The sequence below is a fragment of the Takifugu flavidus genome, chromosome 6, assembly GCF_003711565.1.
Source record: "Takifugu flavidus isolate HTHZ2018 chromosome 6, ASM371156v2, whole genome shotgun sequence".
In the NCBI taxonomy this organism is placed as follows: Eukaryota; Metazoa; Chordata; class Actinopteri; order Tetraodontiformes; family Tetraodontidae; genus Takifugu; species Takifugu flavidus.
This window is the reverse complement of record NC_079525.1, coordinates 4851170-4871124: the sequence shown is the minus strand read 5'-3', so window position 1 is coordinate 4871124 and position 19955 is coordinate 4851170. Positions and strand designations below refer to the sequence as shown.

Sequence of the window (19955 nt, the reverse complement as noted above, 5' to 3'; positions counted from 1 at the left end):
TTATGGCAGGATATGGACAGGGACAAGATAACATGGACATAAATACTTTAAGAACAACACTGATTCGAATTATTACCTGGCAAAATGAATTCTGATATGCAAATACACCACATCGCTGGAGCTGACACATCAAAGCATTAAAACAAGAAAAAGAAAATAAACATCCTGGCCAAATGGCCCAAATTCTCCTATAAAACAAACACCACCAACAAGCATGTAGGCTATTTTTTAAATATACTTTAATGTATTCTCTTTTCGATCGGATTTGGAAATGTTTCATTTATGTACATGTATCTTTGTTCAAGTATCAGTCCGGTTGGCGCTAATGCAGATTTGCCACCGTAACAGATTCTTTTGGTTTGTTCTTGCATTTTGTTGCAACGTCTGCTGGCCTCTGGTGGCGACTTCTTGCTCCAGTTTTCAACGTTTAATAAGCAATGGAGTTCAGTTGACAATTACAGAATCTTTTATTTTCCCAAAGAGATTACACAAAATTCTGAAACCTCTCTCAACTCTTACTACACAGGAAGAGCACAGACTGGTCCCAGTACATCATTCAAGCCGACAGGAGGCATTGGTCATCGAATAGTCAAGGTAAAATAACTAGTTACAAATATATATGCATCTATTTCAGGGCATAGACAGTGTGACAATGTTTCACACACTCTCAGGCTGCCATGGTGACCTACAAGACGAGGACAAATGAGCAAGACATTACTCTCAAAATATGTTTGATATATCCCAATGAAGAAATTGTTAGCAGCTCAGGCAAAAAGATGCTGGTTGATCAAATTTACAAAAGACAAAAAAGTTCAAGTTAAAAGCATTTTGGTTCCCATATCACACTTCACTACAGTCTTGCAAATACATGCATTATGTGCAATATGGATATGTTTCTTTGCGGAATCATAAGTATTAAAATACATTTATAGTTTCTGGAGTTTCCGGAGTGTCTTTAAAATGCGTCTGTCAGGCGTACAGGCTCTAACTGTTGATCTGCTTGGTCTCGTAAACCGGTGGGCAGCGCCAGTTTTAAAGATTACGTGGGACAATGGAGTGGAAGAAAACAGCAAAGGCGAGAAATCAAGGCACATGTAGTCACGTAAGGCTGGAAGGCTAGTCCCCCGCTGGAATTTAAGAGCATGGCCAGTTTTACCAGTCAGTCACAGGACACAAACAGGCAGAAAAATGGATTTTTGGAAGGAAAAAAGAGGGTAATGTTGATTTTTTCTTTAAAAAAAGCATGTCAACACTGACAGGGATTAACAACTACCCATATGAATTTTAGGCTACAGTTTAAAGTTTATGGTTTCACATTTTGGGAAAATATATCTCCTTGTTAGTGTTAAAAAGATTAATATCACCTGTATAGTAAATGACTCTCTCCTGAGCCTCATAAGGGTCAATACAACCCTGTTTTCTAATAGAAATATAATTTTTTAAGCTTTAAAAAGGTCAGATGCAAGATATTGCAACTAGATGAGCTCAAATAAGAGACCCACACATGACAGATCAGACTGCGAGTGCAGAACAGGGAGTGCAGTTAATATTATTGTCCACCACTAATAACAAAGCAAAACAGTTTTCAAAATATCACAACACCATTCTAATGCAAGATTTTCTGGTAAGAAAAAAAAACCGACTGCACGATCCAGCAATCGGAATGCTGATTTTCCCTGTTCATCTCAACAGGTAGACAGAAAAATTCTGAGAATGAGTGCTCAGAGTCTCCTGAGGCTTCCCGATTACACTTTTCTAAAGCATTTATTCCATCAAATAACATCTGTAAATTGACTGTTTGGATTCTGTAGCTGCCCTTTGTAGAGCTGTGCTGAGATGCAACATTCATGTGCTGGAGTACAAAAGGCAACGTACAGGTTCCAAATGCATTAACAGGTTTGTTTTTTGTCGCAAGTATAAAAAGTGCATTTTTGACATTGGTGAAACTGATGTCGTCAGCTGCAAGAGTGATTGTGGGAGCGTGACAATTTTGGGTACCGAGCACTGACATCAAAAGATTGGGAAGTCTGAAAGTTGAAAGGCAGTTATAGCAAACTTGGAATAAAAAGGAGATTGTAGATTATATGAAGATTTTTTTTTTCCCATTTGGAACCATGGTGGCTGTAAATCAAGGGCTAGTGCTCTTCCAGCCAGGACGGACTGTCGCCTCCTGGCATTTTCAACTTGATGTGGAACTGCTTCAGTGTCTGTTCCAGCTGCTGTTGGTTTCCAGCGTAGTACGCAGCTATAGCATTGTGGAACAGGATGAGCTGGTTATGTAATACTTTCACCTGTGGGGATGCAGGAAAAGGTGACAGTCAGCACACCAGAGTTACACAGACAGACAACAGAGCATTGAGGAGAATTCTAGTCCACCTTGTTCTCTTCCAGGAACTTCAGCTTGACGGAGACGTCATTTCGCATCCTCTCGTACTTCTCCCGGTGCGCCTGGAACAGCTGCTGGGACTGCTCGATCTTGGGCAGGGTGTTGGTGTCGCGTGGTCCAAGATTCAGCTCCTCCAAATCAGTGCGGTAAGCATCGTACTCAATCCTGCACGCGAGTGAAACGGCAACAGCAATGAGCAGCTCTGTTCTTGGTGACACATGCTACAAATGGAGATGAAGCTGTCCCTAACCCGTTCTCAACGTTTGTAGGTGGAGGTTCGGCGATGGAAATAATAAGGAAATGGCTTCTGCACGTTTAATTCATTCATTTAGGGTGGTTGGTGGCACATTTTCCGCGCAGCCATTTCATTTTAAATACACAGGTGAGCGTGAACTTCATACCTGGCAAACTCATACTGCTTAATATTAAGCATGGTGTCTTCAATCGTTTTGTCCACCAGTGTGTTCACGCTAGAGATGAAGAAGTTGATTGCACCGAGCAGCGTCTCTCCATTTTTGGCCAGGAGCTTTTGGGTGTCAGCATTGTAGCCAAACTCATCCTGAAAGCAAAATGTGACTATTAAATATGTAGCTAATTATCTTATATTATGCATTCGTTTACGGAGACTCACGTGGAGTTCCGGGGACTTAAGGCTCAGGTCAGAGAAGGCATCGCCCAGCTGCTTCTGTGTCTGTATAATCTGAGCCAGCTGACTGGCCAGTGCCTGAGCCAGCCTGATCACGTGCTGGTACTTTTTCTTGTTTTCACGGAGGATCTCGATTTGGGCCTCCAGCTCCACGTCCACAGTCCTGGAGCCGCGACCCAACTTCTCTGACAGCATCTGTCTGGTACACTGAAGAGAGCAGGCTCAACAACACAGCGATACAGAAGGGAGGTCGTCTTGAACGCTGTTCAGATAGGTTTACTTTGTAAGTGTTGATGCTCCACTTTCTCACAAGGTCCAGTTTTTCCATAGCTGGGCTCTTTAGGTCATCTGCAAGAACCACAGCTCCACTGTTGGCCTGTGCTTCCATCACTCCTAGGCAGATTAGAAGCCAATCATTTTAGTGGGATTAACAAAGTGGAATAACAATCTGCAAAGGCTCCAGTCAAATGGGAGTCAAAAACACTGTTAAACCACATTACTGGTGAGACTACAGTCAACACAAATTAGATTTTAATGATTATGAGGATGTGTGTTATTGGTCAAACAAAAATATTAAACATATTCCTTAATTTCCACCTTTTTAAAGGAGACAGTCCTAGAAAACTAAAAGTAAAATAACTACTAAATAATCACTGTGAATAATTTACTCATAGAAGGGAAATGCAGAAAGATATTGAGCCCAAAAACTAATAGATTATCTGGCATGAAGTTTTCAGAAAACACCAAGAAATATCGACAAATCAACGTAGAAATTATGCTTTGAATTTCTGTTTTATTTAGAATTTTCTCCATATATTTTTCACATTATGGAGGATTTCCCCCACATCATCTATATGTGTCCATATGGTCAAAGATTCTTTCATTGCAATCAGTTTCAGGGCTCTTAAAAAAGCTAATATGCCAGTGTATGACAGGGCAAAGTCTGCAAGCAGGTAAAGCCACATGGAATACCATTAGATGAGCATCAAATGTAGAAGTGCTAAGCTCTAGATCACAGATGGGAAGGTTTGTATGTGCACATCATTAGTTACTGCATAAATCTACCCCCAACACCCAAGCTTTGTTATTAAAAATTACATTTGGAGACAGTAACAAGGAAGGAAGAGGGTTTTTTTCTCTGAGGAAGCGCAGCCAGTTGGATCAAGAAGCTGAAAAGAAACTGAAGAAAACCAGAGGGGGAAGACAAGGTGCAGGTTAACTCGGTGCAGGTGGGGATTGCCAACTGTGGTCTGATTCATACTCGCTGCTGGTACCTTTCTCAGCCTGGCTATCGCTGGAAGAGCGTGCCAGGCGGCTAGCAACAGCTGAGCTGGGTGCTATGGGTGTCACTGGAGATGTGGGCAGGCTTGCTGACCCTGTGAGATATTCAGAATTGTGGTTTAACAACGCGTCACTATCCTTGCAACTCAAGGGTAAATGGATTTTCTCACTGTTGAATTTCCCCGTTTCTGTTGATAATGCAGGGTGAATGTGCTACAGAGCCAAAGCGGCCACGCAGAACACAAGACGACATGGAAAATAGTCACGGCATTATTTGTGCTACTACATCCCACTCCTCAGTGGGAGACTTTTATCTGCATTTGTAACAGCTGCATATTAATGAAAAGGAAAAAGGGCTTAAATCAGACATCAGAGGAAACTCATTAAATTCAAGTGAATTCCCACCTTTACAAATTCAAATTGAATGCAAATTGTCAGTCTAATTTAGTGCACCAATGAAACATTGGACAATGGTGTGTAGGTGCAGAAGGTCACAAAACAATAATGCAGCAGCCGGATGAGGCTTGATGTGCTGCTTTAACAAAGAAAATGGAACAATTGCTATGGTGAAAACAAGAGGAGACATTTTACCCTTGTATGGTCCTGATTCATTGATGCCCTCCGTTGTTGGAACACAAGACTCTGAAAGGTTCTGCGACCCATCTACACTGGGAAAGGGGTCCTGTAGACAACATTAATCAATGAACAACTTCATACAAGAAAAAAGAATCAAAAACTGCCAGCCGCCATCCAGGATGACTGGAATTCACAATCTAATGTGAATGATGGATAGAATAGAGGATAGAATTTCTTCGAATTCATTTTCATTAATTTGTATAATCTTAAAAAACAGCTACGAAACCTCAAGACAGACCCTTACCCTCTGGAACACTGTCTCGGGGTTCTGATCCAGGTCTCCATTACTGGTGACAGAGATTTCAGCTGCTGAGCTTCTATGGGACTCCTCCGTCATTGTGCTTTCCTGTAACAGGAAAGGTGAAACGGAGCAAAGCAAAGCAGTCTTTAGAATCTTTAACAGAGTACACCGATGGGGTCACACTCTATGTAGATCCAGTCTGTTGAGCTATAGAGACGTGGCCTGCCCTCCCGTGGGGATGGACGGTTTTAAAGGTGTTTAATTTCATCAGCGGGAGGTTAAACCTATACGTGTCAACGGGCTCCACAACAGTAATATTTAAAGTGACACTTTCGGCAAATAAAGGCGCCACTAAAAAGGTAATCTGTCAACATGAGCCCTCAATTGCCAGAATCTTGGGAGTGTTTAAATTATGCGAATACAGTACCCTGCAGATCATCATGTTACAAGACATGAGTCTGGTCTACGCAGGTTGGAACAGATCTCACACCAAAGCTGGAAACACTTAAAAATATGCTTACTGCATATTCTTTAAATGCTATGTAGATTGTATTATTCATGTCATGTGGACACATGCTCTGCAGCACTGCAAAATAAATCATGCTTCAAAATATTAATATAAATTACCATTACCACAAAGACTCATTTAAACATTTACAGTAAAAAGTGTGTCACATCATCGGGAAGGTTTTTAAGTTAGTTTAGTTTCTACACTTGAAATAAATAATATTCAGATTGTGTTCTGCTTTTTGAGGTTCAAGATACTGCAAAAATATGTATTATCTGATTCTGCATGTTTCTGCTTTTAGACAAGAGCGACTCATGTTCCAATGTTGGTCATGTGACACATAAATACGTAAAACGCCACACGAGGCCCATGTGACAGACGGGCAATAAAGACACGCTCCGCTGGGCCCGTCCAACCGCTCACTGCAGATGAGACAGATGCCACTTTCAGTCCTCATTGACAGCTTTTGAAAGACACTTTCTTCAAGACGACACCTCAAGAACAGCTGCCAGTTACTCCAGGCATATAATCGGCGAGGTGTGGCGTGCATCTAGTTGTATCCAGGATACAACCTATAACGATGTGGGGAGAACGGAAGGAGGACAACAAGGAGCCAAATGCTCAATAAGCCTCATCATGGGCAGAAATAATTGTGCATCACCTCTTTGACTACAGAACAGAATCAAACAGTACAGTAAGATGCGGCGTTAAAGGATTGAACAACATAATGTAGTGCTACAGTTTGTACATGTTATGATGTGACACGGTGCTGTGAAAAACCTAACGAGAGACGAGAGCACATTCCAAAAGCACGAAGGAACTGCCAGTAAATGTGCAGCCAGGAGCCCAAATCCTTTTCCCTTACCATGTGACCCACAGCATGTGGATCTCTGTGCCCTCCCCGATCATAAACAGGGCCACATTGTAAAAGGAACTGTCACTGAGACGTCATATAACTTAGAACTTATGCAGAAAGCATCTAAGACAACATGTGATGAAAACAATTGTGAGTGATTGATGTGAAATTTTGAAGCAATTCGACTGAAATCATAAGTGTGTGCCGTGTTTCACCAATACAAATGCCAAAGCAGGTCAAAAGAGCGACACCTTGATCATCCCCAATCACAAAAGACACCGCAGAATCAACGACTGGCAAAGTTGCAAATTTCCGTAAAGCTTCTGACAATAAAGACGACAAATGTGAAATAAATCTACGGGCAAAAGGGAGAAAAAAATACCACCCATTAACACCATATCAGATGCACACTGAAAATAAATATTCTTTACAGGAATAGGCCACCACCACCACCAAAGCACCCACAGACAGAAACGAAGCCGAGCAGGATCATCCAGAACGAGAGAAACATCACCTTTAATTCAGTGTGGGACTCTTCTCTGTCCTCTGGTGCTTCTGCTTCTTGTTTTATCCTGTGTTCCTCATCATCTACACTGCCAGACATTCGTGCAGCAGCACTGCAGGCTTCCTCGTGGCCACTCCAACTGACCCCGTCCTCCCTCCAAACATCCCCATCCTTCCTCTCTGTACGCTCATCGTCAGTGTCGATGTCAATGTCGTACATCTCATCATCCTCACCATCTTCTTTACTGCCGTCTACACCCTCCTCTTTTACATCCTCATTCAAAACCTCCTCTGCCTCCAAACAATCTCCCTGCGGGTGCTTGGCTGAGGTCTTCCCCAGTTCAGCCTCAGGACTAACTTCTGAGTCAGACATACCTGAAAACAAACAGATAGATGTGCATGAATGTGTCCTGTCATTCTGACAGTTCCTGCTACTGAGGAACCATAAGGGAGTACATTCCATTCCTTGACCTCAAGGTTGAGCGAGAATGCAGCTATTGTCACATGCAAGTTTTTAGAAACTTTTTGATTTATTTGAAGTTGTTTAAATTATTTAAATAGCTTTGCTATAAAGGATATTTGATTAAATGGGACTATTTAATCGTCACTTTGGCTTTTCTTTTGTGTTTCTTTCCAAATATACTTTACCGCTGCACAAGGTGGTGTTTAAATTAGCTTAATCTCAAGACACAGGAAAAAAAAAAAGACTCTTGAGTAGGATAGAAATGGTGTGAACGGCTTTCAAACCAGTGTCATCATTTGAATTTCTAGATTTTAGACATAGAGCAAGATAATCTCCCAATACCACCGTGACCGAGCCGAGTTTGCTGCAACGTGGACCCAACGTCAGTCCCAACAACTTTAGCGTGCAGCATTAGAGTTTTCAACTCATAAATCGTATCTTTTTGTAGAAATCAGCCCGAAACTCGGTCTGGTTTATCAAGGTTTAACTACAATAACCTGTTGCGGCCATCACGTGACTACCAGCAAACCACTTTACAAGCTTTAAACTTGCTACACATTACTACTAAAATAACACAAAAGATGCATTTAAAAGCCTGCATAGTCCAAAATTCTGAAAGGCACCGGTCTATAAACCTCACAGAGGTTTTCATTCCCGGTGGCTTTTAAAGCAGAACACTAACAAGAACTTAGGTAAATGCAGTGAATAGGAATCGATGACGTGCTGCAGGCTAGCACTACCGCTAAATGTTCGCATTTCAAACTCAGTGGAAAAACTTCAGCAAAGCACTTTGAGTTTAACGTTTGCTCTCAGACGTTTAGCAACAGTTAAACGCAACACCAACAGATAACGTTGGTGAGGAAAACTTGTAGAAAACGTTACCTGTCTGCGGCCGTGGCTAACTATGCAGTTAGCTGTGCCTTGTTAGCCGTCGCACGTCAGTGGCTCCGCGATATCCTTGGCGCCTTGCCGCACTGGGTGTTTCCCCAAAAGGCAACGCGCCGACCTTTAGTTCGACACTTGCATAGATGTATTTGTAAACTTCAATCGGTGGCCTTTAACGTGCTTCCGAAGCGTATGACTGTCAGCTGCAACAGCGGTGGGAAAAGAGCTGTTCCACTGGGCCCTGGCTGTCATCAGATCCGTCCACATCACTTGCTGCCTGTGCTCGCCTCCTACTGGTTAACTTTAATGCCTGCACTTTGCACTATTTAATGTCAAGCTAGAGCAGATTAATGTTTTATTTTGAGAGTCCTTCCTCCATAAATCTGAGATATATACTTTTTAACAACTCACGCCTTCGCCGTTAACATGTTTATCTGAACTATACCTGGACACTAAACGATTTGAGGCACATTGGAAAAGAACTCCATTTCCCGTCATCCCCGTGCAGCGGACGCGCAGTTACGTTGCAACGCAAGCCGAAGCCTGGCTGAAGCAGTCCAGCTAAGTGGCCATATTGGAACCTATGAAGTCTGGTTGCACTTTGATGGAACTGAGTGTCTGTCGCTTTGGGAGAGTTTTTAATCTCTATCACGGATATACACCCGCGTGGTCACGTCCGACTCTCTGTTAGGGGCTCTGCCAAGTCCGGACGGCAAGTTGTCTCCTTTCTTTCGAGGAAAAAATGAGTCCAACCGATGCTAAACGAGGGGCTAAACGCAGGAAGAACAAGCGGGGCGGTGGCAGTAGCTGCAGTGCTGTCTGCAATACTAGCGGTGCCAAGGCCGGTGTCGCCTCGGCCTTAGGCTGTGCTGGAACAGCAACATCTGCTTCAGTAGTCAACTTTTTAACACCTGGCAGCACAGGCAATGGGAATATAGGGTCCATCGGGGGCATAAACGGAGAGGTAAGTGAGCCACACAATGTAAACCAATAGATGTTTAGACTAGGGTGAGAAAACTAGTGCAAAGCTAGCACCATCAACGGCACCAACCTGCCCGGGCCCAACACTGATGTGTGGAAGACAGCTATGTAAACTTAACCACCTTATCCAGCCTAGCTCGTATTTAACTGGATCAAGTAGTGCCAGGGCCCATCACTGTGCCTTCCGGAGCACCATAGCACTTTACAAGTGTCTCGGTGCGTGTGTCGTTACACTGTCTTCGTTGTGTTGTCTTAATCTACCGTAAAGCATTAGCATGGCTACTTTCTGCCCTGCTCAAAAGCTGACTGCATTTGTTAGCTCAAGTTAAGAAACTCGCAACTAAATCGATAGGTTGAACAAATAGATGAATTTTAGAGCTCCCGTGTAGGTGCAGAATATGTTCTCCATTCAAGGTTATTTTGGAGCCACGCACTATAACCTGTTAGACTGATGGTAATAAGCAAAGAGATAAACATTAATGCTAGCTAATGCTAACAGTGAAGGGTTACAACTTCAGCCCTGTTGGGCCTCAGTGGTGAAGGAAGAGGATTTTCCCTTCATTATTGCTACAAGCATAACTATTATTAGTTTTAGCTGTGACCTAATAATGTTTGCCAAATAATAACTTGCAGAAGAAATTAAATTTACCTCTGTAGGTAAGATGCACTCCTTGTGTACTCCTTGTCTTCAAAACATCAACTTGTTTTGGCAACTTATATTTTCTATATAATTAAGGAGTTATGTGTTCACGAGGATTAGTAGTGGCCATCAAGTTTGCCATTCTGCATGGCACAGAAATGTGATTTATCGGCTTTTTAATTATTGAACCTTAGCTTCTTTTTTTTTACACTAAGCCACCAACCAGATGGATAAATGATCATTTTGTGAATGACAATTGCACTCTCTCCCTTCATTAAACTGTACAAGATAACAGCGGGTTAACAGAAGTTATGGTTCTAATTTGTCTGTGTAAAGTCAGGTTCAACAATGCGTTCTCTAAAGACACCTGTTTGTTATCAACATGTATGTAAACTGTTATAATTGGTTTATAACATTTGTTTAATTCTGACATTTTTAATGTAACCGGGACAATCGAAAAGGTTTGCAGGATTTTAAAGGCTCTAACTGAATTACCAGTGGATGTTTGTTATTGCACCTGCTGAGCCTCAGCAGTCCTCACATCATCATCTAATTTTCGTCCTTAAATTGTGCGCCACACGCTAACACAATGCAGATACTCAAACAACAAGAGTTTAGAGGGTGAATGCAAAAAAAATCAGGCTGGGCAGCAGGTGAAAGCTTTAAGAAGCAGAGGCCACTCCCTAATCTGCTAACATCATGTTCATCAACCTCTGGTCGTCTTGATGTGAAGAAATACCTGCGCTAAGCCTGTCTTGAAGAGCCCACATGCATACTGTTTTTGCCTTTTGGTTGTTTTATTAATGCAAACCGTTGATTGTAAAAAATGCAGCTGTAACGAGTTACATTCAAAGTAGATATAATGTGCAAGAGGTGAGCCGTTAAGCCGTGAGGAGTGTTTCATGATCCTGTGTGTGTATCTCTCAGGTTAAAGTGAACAACACTGTACCACCACAGTTTACAGAAGGACCAGTGAATGCTGAATTCTCCGGGGTTCTTCAGGTAAATCTCTTGAAGAATTACAAAATGAGGTATCGCTGTACTCAATAAAGTTTGGGGTAGTAACAGCAATTAAGCTATATGACCACAGTTAATTTCAATTATGAATAGATACAACTGAAGAATCACACAATGTTGTTGCTGTAATGATTCTACTAAAAGTACTCCTACACCACTTTGCTTTTAGGCCTTGTTGTCTTACAGATACTGAACTCATACAAATCTCTTTATAGAATTTGATGAAATAAAAAGAAGCAAAATCTATTCACGAGATATGAAATGAAATCTAGAATGAAGTTGTCTCTCCATCCTTCTCAATATAGAGTGTATGAATGAGCAGGTGCAGCTCGAGTGTGATGGATTACGTTTCCATAAGGCTCTATTTTGTGTTTGCACACTGCCTAAAGCCACGCCTCACATTATAGTCTCAAAATATTCCGTTTGCATGTGGGGTAAAGTTCTTAATATCAGCCATGATTGTACAGAGCATCATCTCTTGATGAGTATTTGAATTAAATAGCTATTTCTCTCTTAAAGACATTGATAGGGTCCATAAGCCATCGTGGGAATTAAATCTGCAAAAGACTGAATTGTGATTTGATTAAAGAGATTTATTGTCTAATTTCTCCCCCCCCCCCACATCACCGTGGTCACCGCAGACGCCGTTCACATTTGGCTTGAACCAGCGGGCTCCATACACAGCTGGCGATCGCTGCCTCTTATGCCGATGTGAGCGGAAAGACGGTGCTGTGCCTTCAGAGGCAGGGATGCCAGGCCAGAACGGTACGTCCCAGCCCAACAAGACACCCAGTGCCCTCCAACTGCCTCTGTGGGTTTGTTCTGACTGCAGACGTACAGTGGAGAAGGAGGACCGACACACTGCTCTGGAACAGTCACTGGGGGTGAGTCACCTGCTTATGTAGCAGATTGGATTTGCTGAATGAACGCTCGTTAGCTGTCTTGCAAGTTCTTGGTTTGGCACATCTGCCTGAACATTAGATAAATGATTTTTAAAAATGATTTTGGGGGAGGGCAAAATGTGTTGACCGGGAGTCGATGATTTTATTTTATTTTTCCCCATTTTGCAACAGAACCAGGACTTTCTTTTGCACATGCCTATGGGTAATAGAAATATGGGCCAAGAGGCAGCCACAGAGGACAGACTGACCACTGCTGTGCCTACACTACCCATGCTCCCTGCCCCCGACCTCACCACGCCGATGCCTGCTGACACCGTGTGCAGCTGTGAAGCCTGCAACGAAAGGCGGTCAGTTCAGAGACCTCAGCAGCGAAGAGAATTCCGTTAGAAATGTAATATAAATTCTTTGTTTTTTTAAAGGTAATGCAAACTTTGTGAATCCATGTCCTAAATAACAGGGAGATCTCTGCTGAGTCAGAGAGCGAGTCACAGCAGTTACAGAACCACTGGTCAGAGGTTCGCTACCTGGTCCGCTGCATATACCGGCAGACGGGAACGCCATTAGCGGATGACCACGACCAGCCCCTAGAGAGAGACAAGGAGGGCATGAAAGAACTGGTCGATAGGTAAATCTACCAGGCTTTCTCCATCATTTAATTCTCATCTGTATAACTGTGGAAAACATCAATAGTAATAAACAACTCTGTTAACAAGGAAGAACTGCTGCTTTGCCTCATTGGATATTGAAGATAAATAAAATTATCACATTGTTTTCATTTCCTTGTTGTTTCCTGTTTACATTTTTTAGTTGGTTTTGGTATATAAGTATAAATGTGTTTATGTTTTGTTCTGGTCTAGACTCTGTGAGAAGGACCCGTTCCAGCTGTACCAGCGCTTAGAGCAGCAGGCTCGTGAATACGTCTTGGAAATGAAGGTGCGTCTGTTGAAGCACCTCTCTACAGGTCCCAAGACTCCCGGATCGACGGGAGCTGTGGGTGCAACGCAGGGCCCTCCTCAGGCCTACCAGTTCATCTCCCTGCTGCTGGAGGAATACAGCGCCCTCTGTCAAGCTGCACGCACCATCAGCAGCTTCCTGCTGACCCTGGTGAGGTTCACCTCCTCTCACTGTCCTGCCAGTGGCGTACTTGAATCTTCATAGTCCGCCTGTCTGATTTGTCAACTCAGGAGACTGAGCATCTCAAGAAATTCCGGGTGACTTGGGAGCTGCACAACAAGCACCTTTTTGAGAATCTGGTGTTCTCTGAACCAATCTTGCACAGCAATTTACCTACACTTGTTGCACAGCTGAAGTAAGTTCTAAACAAATACATACTGCATATAATAAACAAAGTAAATCCAGTCTACTGGCACTGTCCGGGAGATTTTTAATACCCTGTTCTCTTCCCTTCTTTATAGACACGGCACGGTCTCCCACGATTCCTACAATGAAGATATGTACAGGAGCTTATTGGAAAGCTGCCAGCAGCTACAGCAGGAGATGACTTCTGTGGCTGCTCAATGGCAAGAGTGTGAGAAGAGGATTGATGACTACGTGGATGAACAGGTATACACAGTCAAGTCGTACAGGAGCTCAGTTTATCCACCGTCGATTAAAACGCACCACTGAGCAGCAAGTTGCTGTTTTTGCAGCTCCTCTTTAAGGTGGAGGGTCAGAGTCTTCCCAACCAAAGAGCAGAACCACACAAGTCCTTGATTAGCAAAAACGTGAGTGTTGTAATTAAGTCAAACAGATGTCAGTGTTTACACTCAAACTGCCATATTTCTGTAATTAATGGGATCCTGTGCTTTCTTCTTCTTCTTCCCAGACTTTGAAGTCAAAGCAGCGGATGTTGAAAGAGGACTGGGAATTTTTTAAGCAGAGAAAATTTATAGAAGAGCAGGTACTTTTATTGAACAAGGCATCATGGTGATAGATCTAAACACCAAGTTCTGCCCCTCAGAGAAGTTTATATGTTGTTCTTTCCCTAGTTACCCAACAATAAAAAAACCCCAACTGGAGATAACAACTTCACAAACACTATGAGAATGCTGTCATCACGTCTGAGCATTCCAGACTGTCCAAACTGCAATTATCGAAGGAGGTTAGTTTCCGTCACTGTTACATTTTGAGCTGCAATTCTTGAAACTATTGATTATCAAAAGATGAGGCCAGTGCGGACTCTACAGTTACTGTGGTGCAACTTCAGGTGCACATGCGATGACTGTAGCCTCTCCCACATCCTCACATGTGGCATCATGGACTCCCCCATTACGGAGGATCTGCACATCAAGCTTCCCCTTCAAGGGGATCCTCCCCGAGACTACATGGCAGAGGTGCACCCTACCAGCCTTTCCTCTGGTAGTTCAGCATCTGGCTCCAACTCCAGCTCTCCCATCACTATTCAGCAGCATCCCAGGCTCATTCTGCCTGAGGGACATACCAACACTTTGTAAGCAGCCAGACATGTACACACAGAAGGAATATATTAACACAGTTCTATCAATTCCCCCCTAAATTAACTGCTTACTGGGGTGTTCTTCCAGTATTAGCGATGATGACGAAGTGCCTCCATTATCCAATAAGTTTGGGGATGTGTACCCCATGAGAGCTTATGAGGGTGACTGTGTTGTGAGCCCTGCTGTCAACGGCCTCCACAATGACATCAACAGGCAAGCTGAAAACGTGGCTGCGAAGGAGGGGGTGAGTCCTGTCCTGTCGTGTTATTTAAGTAGCCGAGTTTCCGCGTGCTGTTTTTCATATCCAGTATCAGTGTGCCACTGGGAAATTGAGTCCGTCTCCGTCTTGTGCCTGTTTTAGTCTCCTCACATTACCAGCAGCAGCAGTTCCTCTGAGGGTGACGAGGAAGAAGCCGACGGGGAAGCTGGCAGGGGAACACGGGGGCAGCAGCAGGAGGTTTCTTCAGGAAAAAACAGCAGTCCTCCACCTTCCTACCACCACCAACAGGTATTGAAGCAATTTAAATATCCGTTATTTCCAAACCTGCTTGGAACTACCGTTGTACTTCTTTGACATCATTCAATACTGCAAAAAAAAAAGTTGAAAAGTCTGTAACACTCAACTAATTCCTATGGGATTTTGATGGATTGGTTTACTGTGCTTCCTGTAGCTGCACCCACTGGTTTGCATGCAGATTAATCAGTGTTAAAAATCTCCTTACCGCTCTCAGGTAGAACAGGTCCAGCATGCGTGCGAGTGCCATGTGTGTAACCAGGACCCCACCTGTACCAACCTGGGTTCCACCACATGCCTTCCTCCCAATCGGCTCCACAGCGCACCTCCTCCCACTGTTGGACACCAGTTCTTCACAGACAGCAATACTCCCTCTACGCACCCTGCCCTCCACCTGTACCCCCACATCCATGGCCACCTGCCCCTACACAACTTCTCCCGGCCCCTGCTACACCCTACACTTTACCCTCCTAGTCCTCCACTTACACATAGCAAGGTGAGAAAAGAATATGCAGTTGTTGTAATTCCAGTTGGCTACCACAAGGTGTCGCATTGAACCCAATTATTATGTTAGAGGCGTTTATCTCAGCTTTGGCGATTTCTGAGTTTTCACATGGTTTCATTTCTTTTCCACCACTTAGCCTTTGCCCCCAAACCCTACGTCTAACCACTCTGCGGCCAAGCAGCCAGCCTTCAGCCCATCACTGCCAGAGCATGTTTACCAGAACTGCTTTGGCGGCACAGCGGGAACAGGTGACTGGAACAGCTCGCTGCAGTGCCTCTCCCTCAAGTTTGAGAACTTGTGGGATGCTGCTGTAATGAAGAGCTCGATTCCTTCTGTACTGCTGCCTGAATCCCTACCTGGTGAGACATCACACTTTAAAAAAAACCTTTAAAGTCAGAAACTTTTTAAATCATGACTTGTCCTGTATCATTTTTTAACAGGGGATATGCTGGGACCACCCCTCATGGACATGCCACTCCCTCCTACATCATCAGTCGGTCACCAAGGAGAACACCCCTCGCTGCCCACCTCCATGCCTCCTCCTTTCCCCACATCCTCGTCACTGTCCTCGTCCTCTTCGTCCTCTTCTTCATCATCATGCTCCTCTTCAGAAGGCAAAGAGCAGAAGAAGAGCGGAGCCAAGAAGAAGTGTCTCTACAATTTCCAGGATGCCTTCATGGAGACCAACCGAGTGGTGATGGCCACCTCTGCTTCCACATCCTCCGTGTCCTGCACCGCCACCACTGTCCAATCAAGTAATGTCCCTCTCATTCACCTGAGATCACAAGACTTGCTATCATTTTCATTTTGTTGTACTCATGCAGTGTATCTTGTGTTTGGGTACTCCAGATGATGTATTTCACAATCTAGGTAAGAAGGACCATAGGCAACCATCTCCAGGCGCTCCTAGGAACAGCCATGCAGGAATGACCTCCCTTCCTCCACTCTCTGGCACCACACTGCCCCCAGCCCCCACCACGCACCTTCCAACAATGGGATCCCAGCCCTTTCCAAAAATGGCTGCTCCTGCCCCAGACTTTATCGAGGCCCATCAGGGTTTGTGCCTCCCACCTGCTGAGCCTCCGTCCTCGTCAGTGGATGGTCCCGTCAGTGCCCCACCCAGCGTCTGCAGGTAGGGCCGTACTTTATAATGGAAGCTCACAACCCTGGGCGTATATGGACTTCTGACTTGTCCTCTGATTCTCTACAGCGATCCTGACTGTGAAGGCCACCGCTGTGAGACGAACGGGGCATATGACCAACCATATGACGGAGAGGAGAGTCAGGATGAGGACAGCTGCTCGGAGCACAGCTCCTCTACCTCCACATCTACAAATCAGAAAGAAGGAAAGTACTGTGACTGCTGCTACTGCGAGTTCTTTGGTCATGGTGGGGTAAGATGACGTTACTTCCTACTAGCATGCTAACCTCAAAATGATATATTTTGTGCCGCTTGTGTTTAAGCATTTCTACAAATTTCAATTACCTGTTCACCATTTACAATAATAATTCTGGTTTATTTGTAGCCCCCAGCTGCTCCTACTAGTCGGAACTACGCAGAGATGCGGGAAAAACTCCGTCTGCGGTTGACAAAGCGCAAGGAGGAACAGCCTAAACGGGAGGAACACCAATCGATATTAGAGCGCGATGGCGGTGTGGAGGACCACAGGCGGGTGGAGGACCTGTTGCAGTTCATCAACAGTGCTGACAATAAACCCTCCTCCAGTTCTAAGGCTGCTAAAAGGGCTCGACATAAACAAAAGAAGGCAACTCCTCCTGCTAATTGATGACAAATCTTACCAATATGTATTTGCTCAACGGACAGGTGTTTTTTTAATCTGACACTAAATGTGTTTGTGTCTCTGCAGCTAGAGGAGAAGGCCCGACTGGAGGCAGAGGCCCGTGAAAGGGAGGAACAGCAATTGTTAGAAGAGCAGCAACGGCGACAGCGGCAAGAAGAGGAAGAAGCGGCGCTACAGAAGGAACTCCTTCGGCTACAGGAGCTGCAGCACCCTCGTGCTGCAAAGAAGAAAAAGAAAGAGAAAGCGAAGGAAAACACAGCCCCACCTCAGAACAACCCACAGCCCCTCAGACAAACAGCGCAGAACGTCCTAGATAATTTACAAAATGGAAAATCACGGCAGCTTCAAACACTTATGCGGCTCCCCGACCAAAAAGAACCCAGAATCGAGCCTGTTCTCCAGCCCACCACGTTGCATAGCAGTGAAAAGGGGTTTTCTTCTCAGACCAATTCATCAGTCGCCCTGCACAGCAACACCTCCTCATCCCAGCTTGAGGCTAAAGTGAAGGCTAAACAGTCTTCTAAAGTGGCCTCTTGTGAGGCTGCTGTAAAGAAAGCTCCAGAAATACCCAAGAGCTCAGATGTGATAGTAAAGCTTGCTAATGGAACCGCCACAGCAATGGACACCAAAGCACCTCGGATCAGGCCGGCCGAGGCCCCAGCTCCTGTTCCATCCCCTGATTCCCGGAAAGATGACAGGAATAACATAAGGAGCACCAGTGGAAAGCGAGAGCAGCAGCAGCAACAACAACAACCACTGACTCAAACCAAGGAAGAAAGGAGAAGCCCACCTGTGTCCAACCCCTCCCCGTCTCCCCCTCCAGGCTCCCAGTGTGAACAGCCTCAGCAGAATGGTAAAATTCCCAGTCCAGAATCCCCACAGCCCAAAGGCAAAAACAAAAAGAACAAGAAGAAAAAAGGGGACAAGATCAACAGCTCAATAGGTAAGTGTTTTAGAGTCACATATATCTTTTGGTCTCCATACAATACTTTTGAGTCTAAAACTGATTATTTTAGGCTGAAGATTTGCTTAGAAAATTAGGATAAATCATCATACACGTATGCTGTTTTGTTTTAGATGATGTGTTCCTGCCCAAAGACATCGACCTGGACAGCACTGAAATGGACGAAACGGAGAGGGAGGTGGAATATTTCAAGAGGTAAGTTTATGTGCAGACATGTCGTGCTCCACATCTTGATTTTGTTGAATTGGTCACAGTGGGCGTGACACCACGGTGCTGGTGGTAGTTGTGTAAGGATATGCAGACCTCCTCTAGCCTAAAAACATCTAAATATCTGTGTCCTGTTCTGCAGGTTTTGCCTGGATTCTGCACGACAGACCCGTCAACGTCTTTCAATCAACTGGTCCAACTTTAGCCTGAAGAAGGCAACGTTTGCCGCACACTGAGGGTTGTTGGCCAGGGACTGTCAGTACGAGTACGTTCACAGCTACACCCACCCACCTCCACCACGCCCTCAGCTGCTGTCCACCCAGAACTGCTCTCCCCGCTGCGCTCGGATCACACCCACGCTGCCTTGCTTCGTTCTTGTCACTGTGTTGTTCAACACGGACCCATTCGGACCGATCCACCCGCTGAACTAAACGAAACGTCATGAAAAGAATCACAAAAATGCTACTTCACATCGCGTGCTTGTGTGCTTGTAGTCTGAGTTGGGCATTTCTCCTTGACTGAAAAAGCCATGGTCTGAAATTATTTTCTTATCGGCTTACTTGTAGTATAAAAGAATGCTTATGTCTGGATGGTTTCCTTCAAAAAACAAAAAAAAAGACACATGGAAACGACATCAAATGAGAAAATGTAATGAATTAAAAGCTGTATTTGAGATATTGTGGCTTACTATTCCATGGTTCCTGTCCTGAGCACAGCGTCTCCTCCACATGATTGACAAGGGAATGGGCTTGGTCAGCTGGTCTCCCCTCCCTGCCCCTACCACCACCTTCTCTACTCTTTCACAGAAAAAGAGGGAAGCTTAATACTTGACAATGTTTTTTTTTGTTTTTTTTGGTTGCAATAGTTCTGTTTAACAAAACGAGTAAAAGTGTTCCATTTACTTTTTGTTTTTCTTTCTTTTTGACCTGTAGCCAGCTTGTACCAGAACCCTTTCAGAATGAAATTGAGAGACTCGTACTCAATCAATCATTGTTATAGAGTGTATATTGTATTAACACTAAAGCCGGACTGGCTACTTTTAACATATTGTTAAGTAATATTAAATCTTGTCTTTCTTTTTTGAAAGATGGAATACAGTAGTACGGCAGGATTATGTGTCTTGTGTCAAAACTTATTTTCTTACCCGCAGATTTTAGCCATGATTAAGCAATTTTCAAACATTTTCGCCCTTTTTGAACCCCGGTCCAATGGGGCTGTGATGGAAACCACATGTGACTGAGGTGCAGACGATCGGCCCAGGTTTCCTTCTGTGACCTTTTCACCTTTTAGGCTGAGCTCCCAGGGCAGCATTTGATGGCTGGTTTTATTTAAACTGCAACATATGCTGTAAAAAATGTGGCAAATGTAGCACAGAAAGGTGAGTTTAGCAACGGCAGGAGTACGGGATCCTTCCATCGGTGAAGAAAAGACCCCTCGAGAGTGAAGCGTGGTGGCGGACGAAGCGTCACCTGCAGTGAACGGCGTCTTCGAGAATGTAAATACAGATGAAGTCAAAGAAAAACCACTTTCACAATGACTGGAACGACACGTGTGTGTGTGT

The 19955-nt window shown here is 44.2% G+C and overlaps 2 protein-coding genes across 5 annotated transcripts; one reads left to right on the top strand and one right to left on the bottom strand.

The window, feature by feature from the left end:
* Window positions 1-448: 448 nt before the first annotated feature.
* On the bottom strand, window positions 449-8711 carry arfip1 (ADP-ribosylation factor interacting protein 1 (arfaptin 1)). 3 transcript variants are annotated; one of them, XM_057035032.1, is made up of 10 exons: window positions 8404-8711; window positions 7069-7433; window positions 5194-5295; window positions 4905-4995; window positions 4307-4408; window positions 3313-3425; window positions 3018-3239; window positions 2788-2945; window positions 2377-2551; window positions 449-2291 (listed from the first exon to the last, which is right to left on the bottom strand). In XM_057035032.1, the coding sequence occupies exons 2-10, from the start codon at window positions 7429-7431 to the stop codon at window positions 2136-2138; spliced, it is 1482 nt and encodes a 493-aa protein (XP_056891012.1). In that variant the 5' UTR covers window positions 7432-7433; window positions 8404-8711; the 3' UTR covers window positions 449-2135. The 3 variants fall into 3 exon arrangements, with proteins under 3 accessions (XP_056891012.1, XP_056891013.1, XP_056891014.1); XM_057035033.1 differs by lacking the exon at window positions 4307-4408; XM_057035034.1 differs by lacking the exon at window positions 7069-7433 and having other exon boundaries at window positions 8404-8701.
* Window positions 8712-8960: 249 nt separating this feature from the next.
* On the top strand, window positions 8961-19505 carry fam193a (family with sequence similarity 193 member A). 2 transcript variants are annotated; one of them, XM_057035013.1, is made up of 23 exons: window positions 8961-9370; window positions 10955-11029; window positions 11686-11928; window positions 12118-12293; window positions 12404-12571; window positions 12804-13050; window positions 13131-13255; window positions 13362-13509; window positions 13596-13670; window positions 13772-13846; window positions 13935-14047; window positions 14153-14395; window positions 14490-14646; window positions 14764-14910; window positions 15134-15412; window positions 15558-15780; window positions 15862-16176; window positions 16271-16553; window positions 16632-16815; window positions 16948-17187; window positions 17290-18166; window positions 18301-18382; window positions 18537-19505. In XM_057035013.1, the coding sequence occupies exons 1-23, from the start codon at window positions 9149-9151 to the stop codon at window positions 18628-18630; spliced, it is 4791 nt and encodes a 1596-aa protein (XP_056890993.1). In that variant the 5' UTR covers window positions 8961-9148; the 3' UTR covers window positions 18631-19505. The 2 variants fall into 2 exon arrangements, with proteins under 2 accessions (XP_056890993.1, XP_056890994.1); XM_057035014.1 differs by lacking the exons at window positions 8961-9370; window positions 10955-11029; window positions 11686-11928 and having other exon boundaries at window positions 12161-12293; window positions 12366-12571.
* The last annotated feature ends 450 nt before the right edge of the window (window positions 19506-19955 follow it).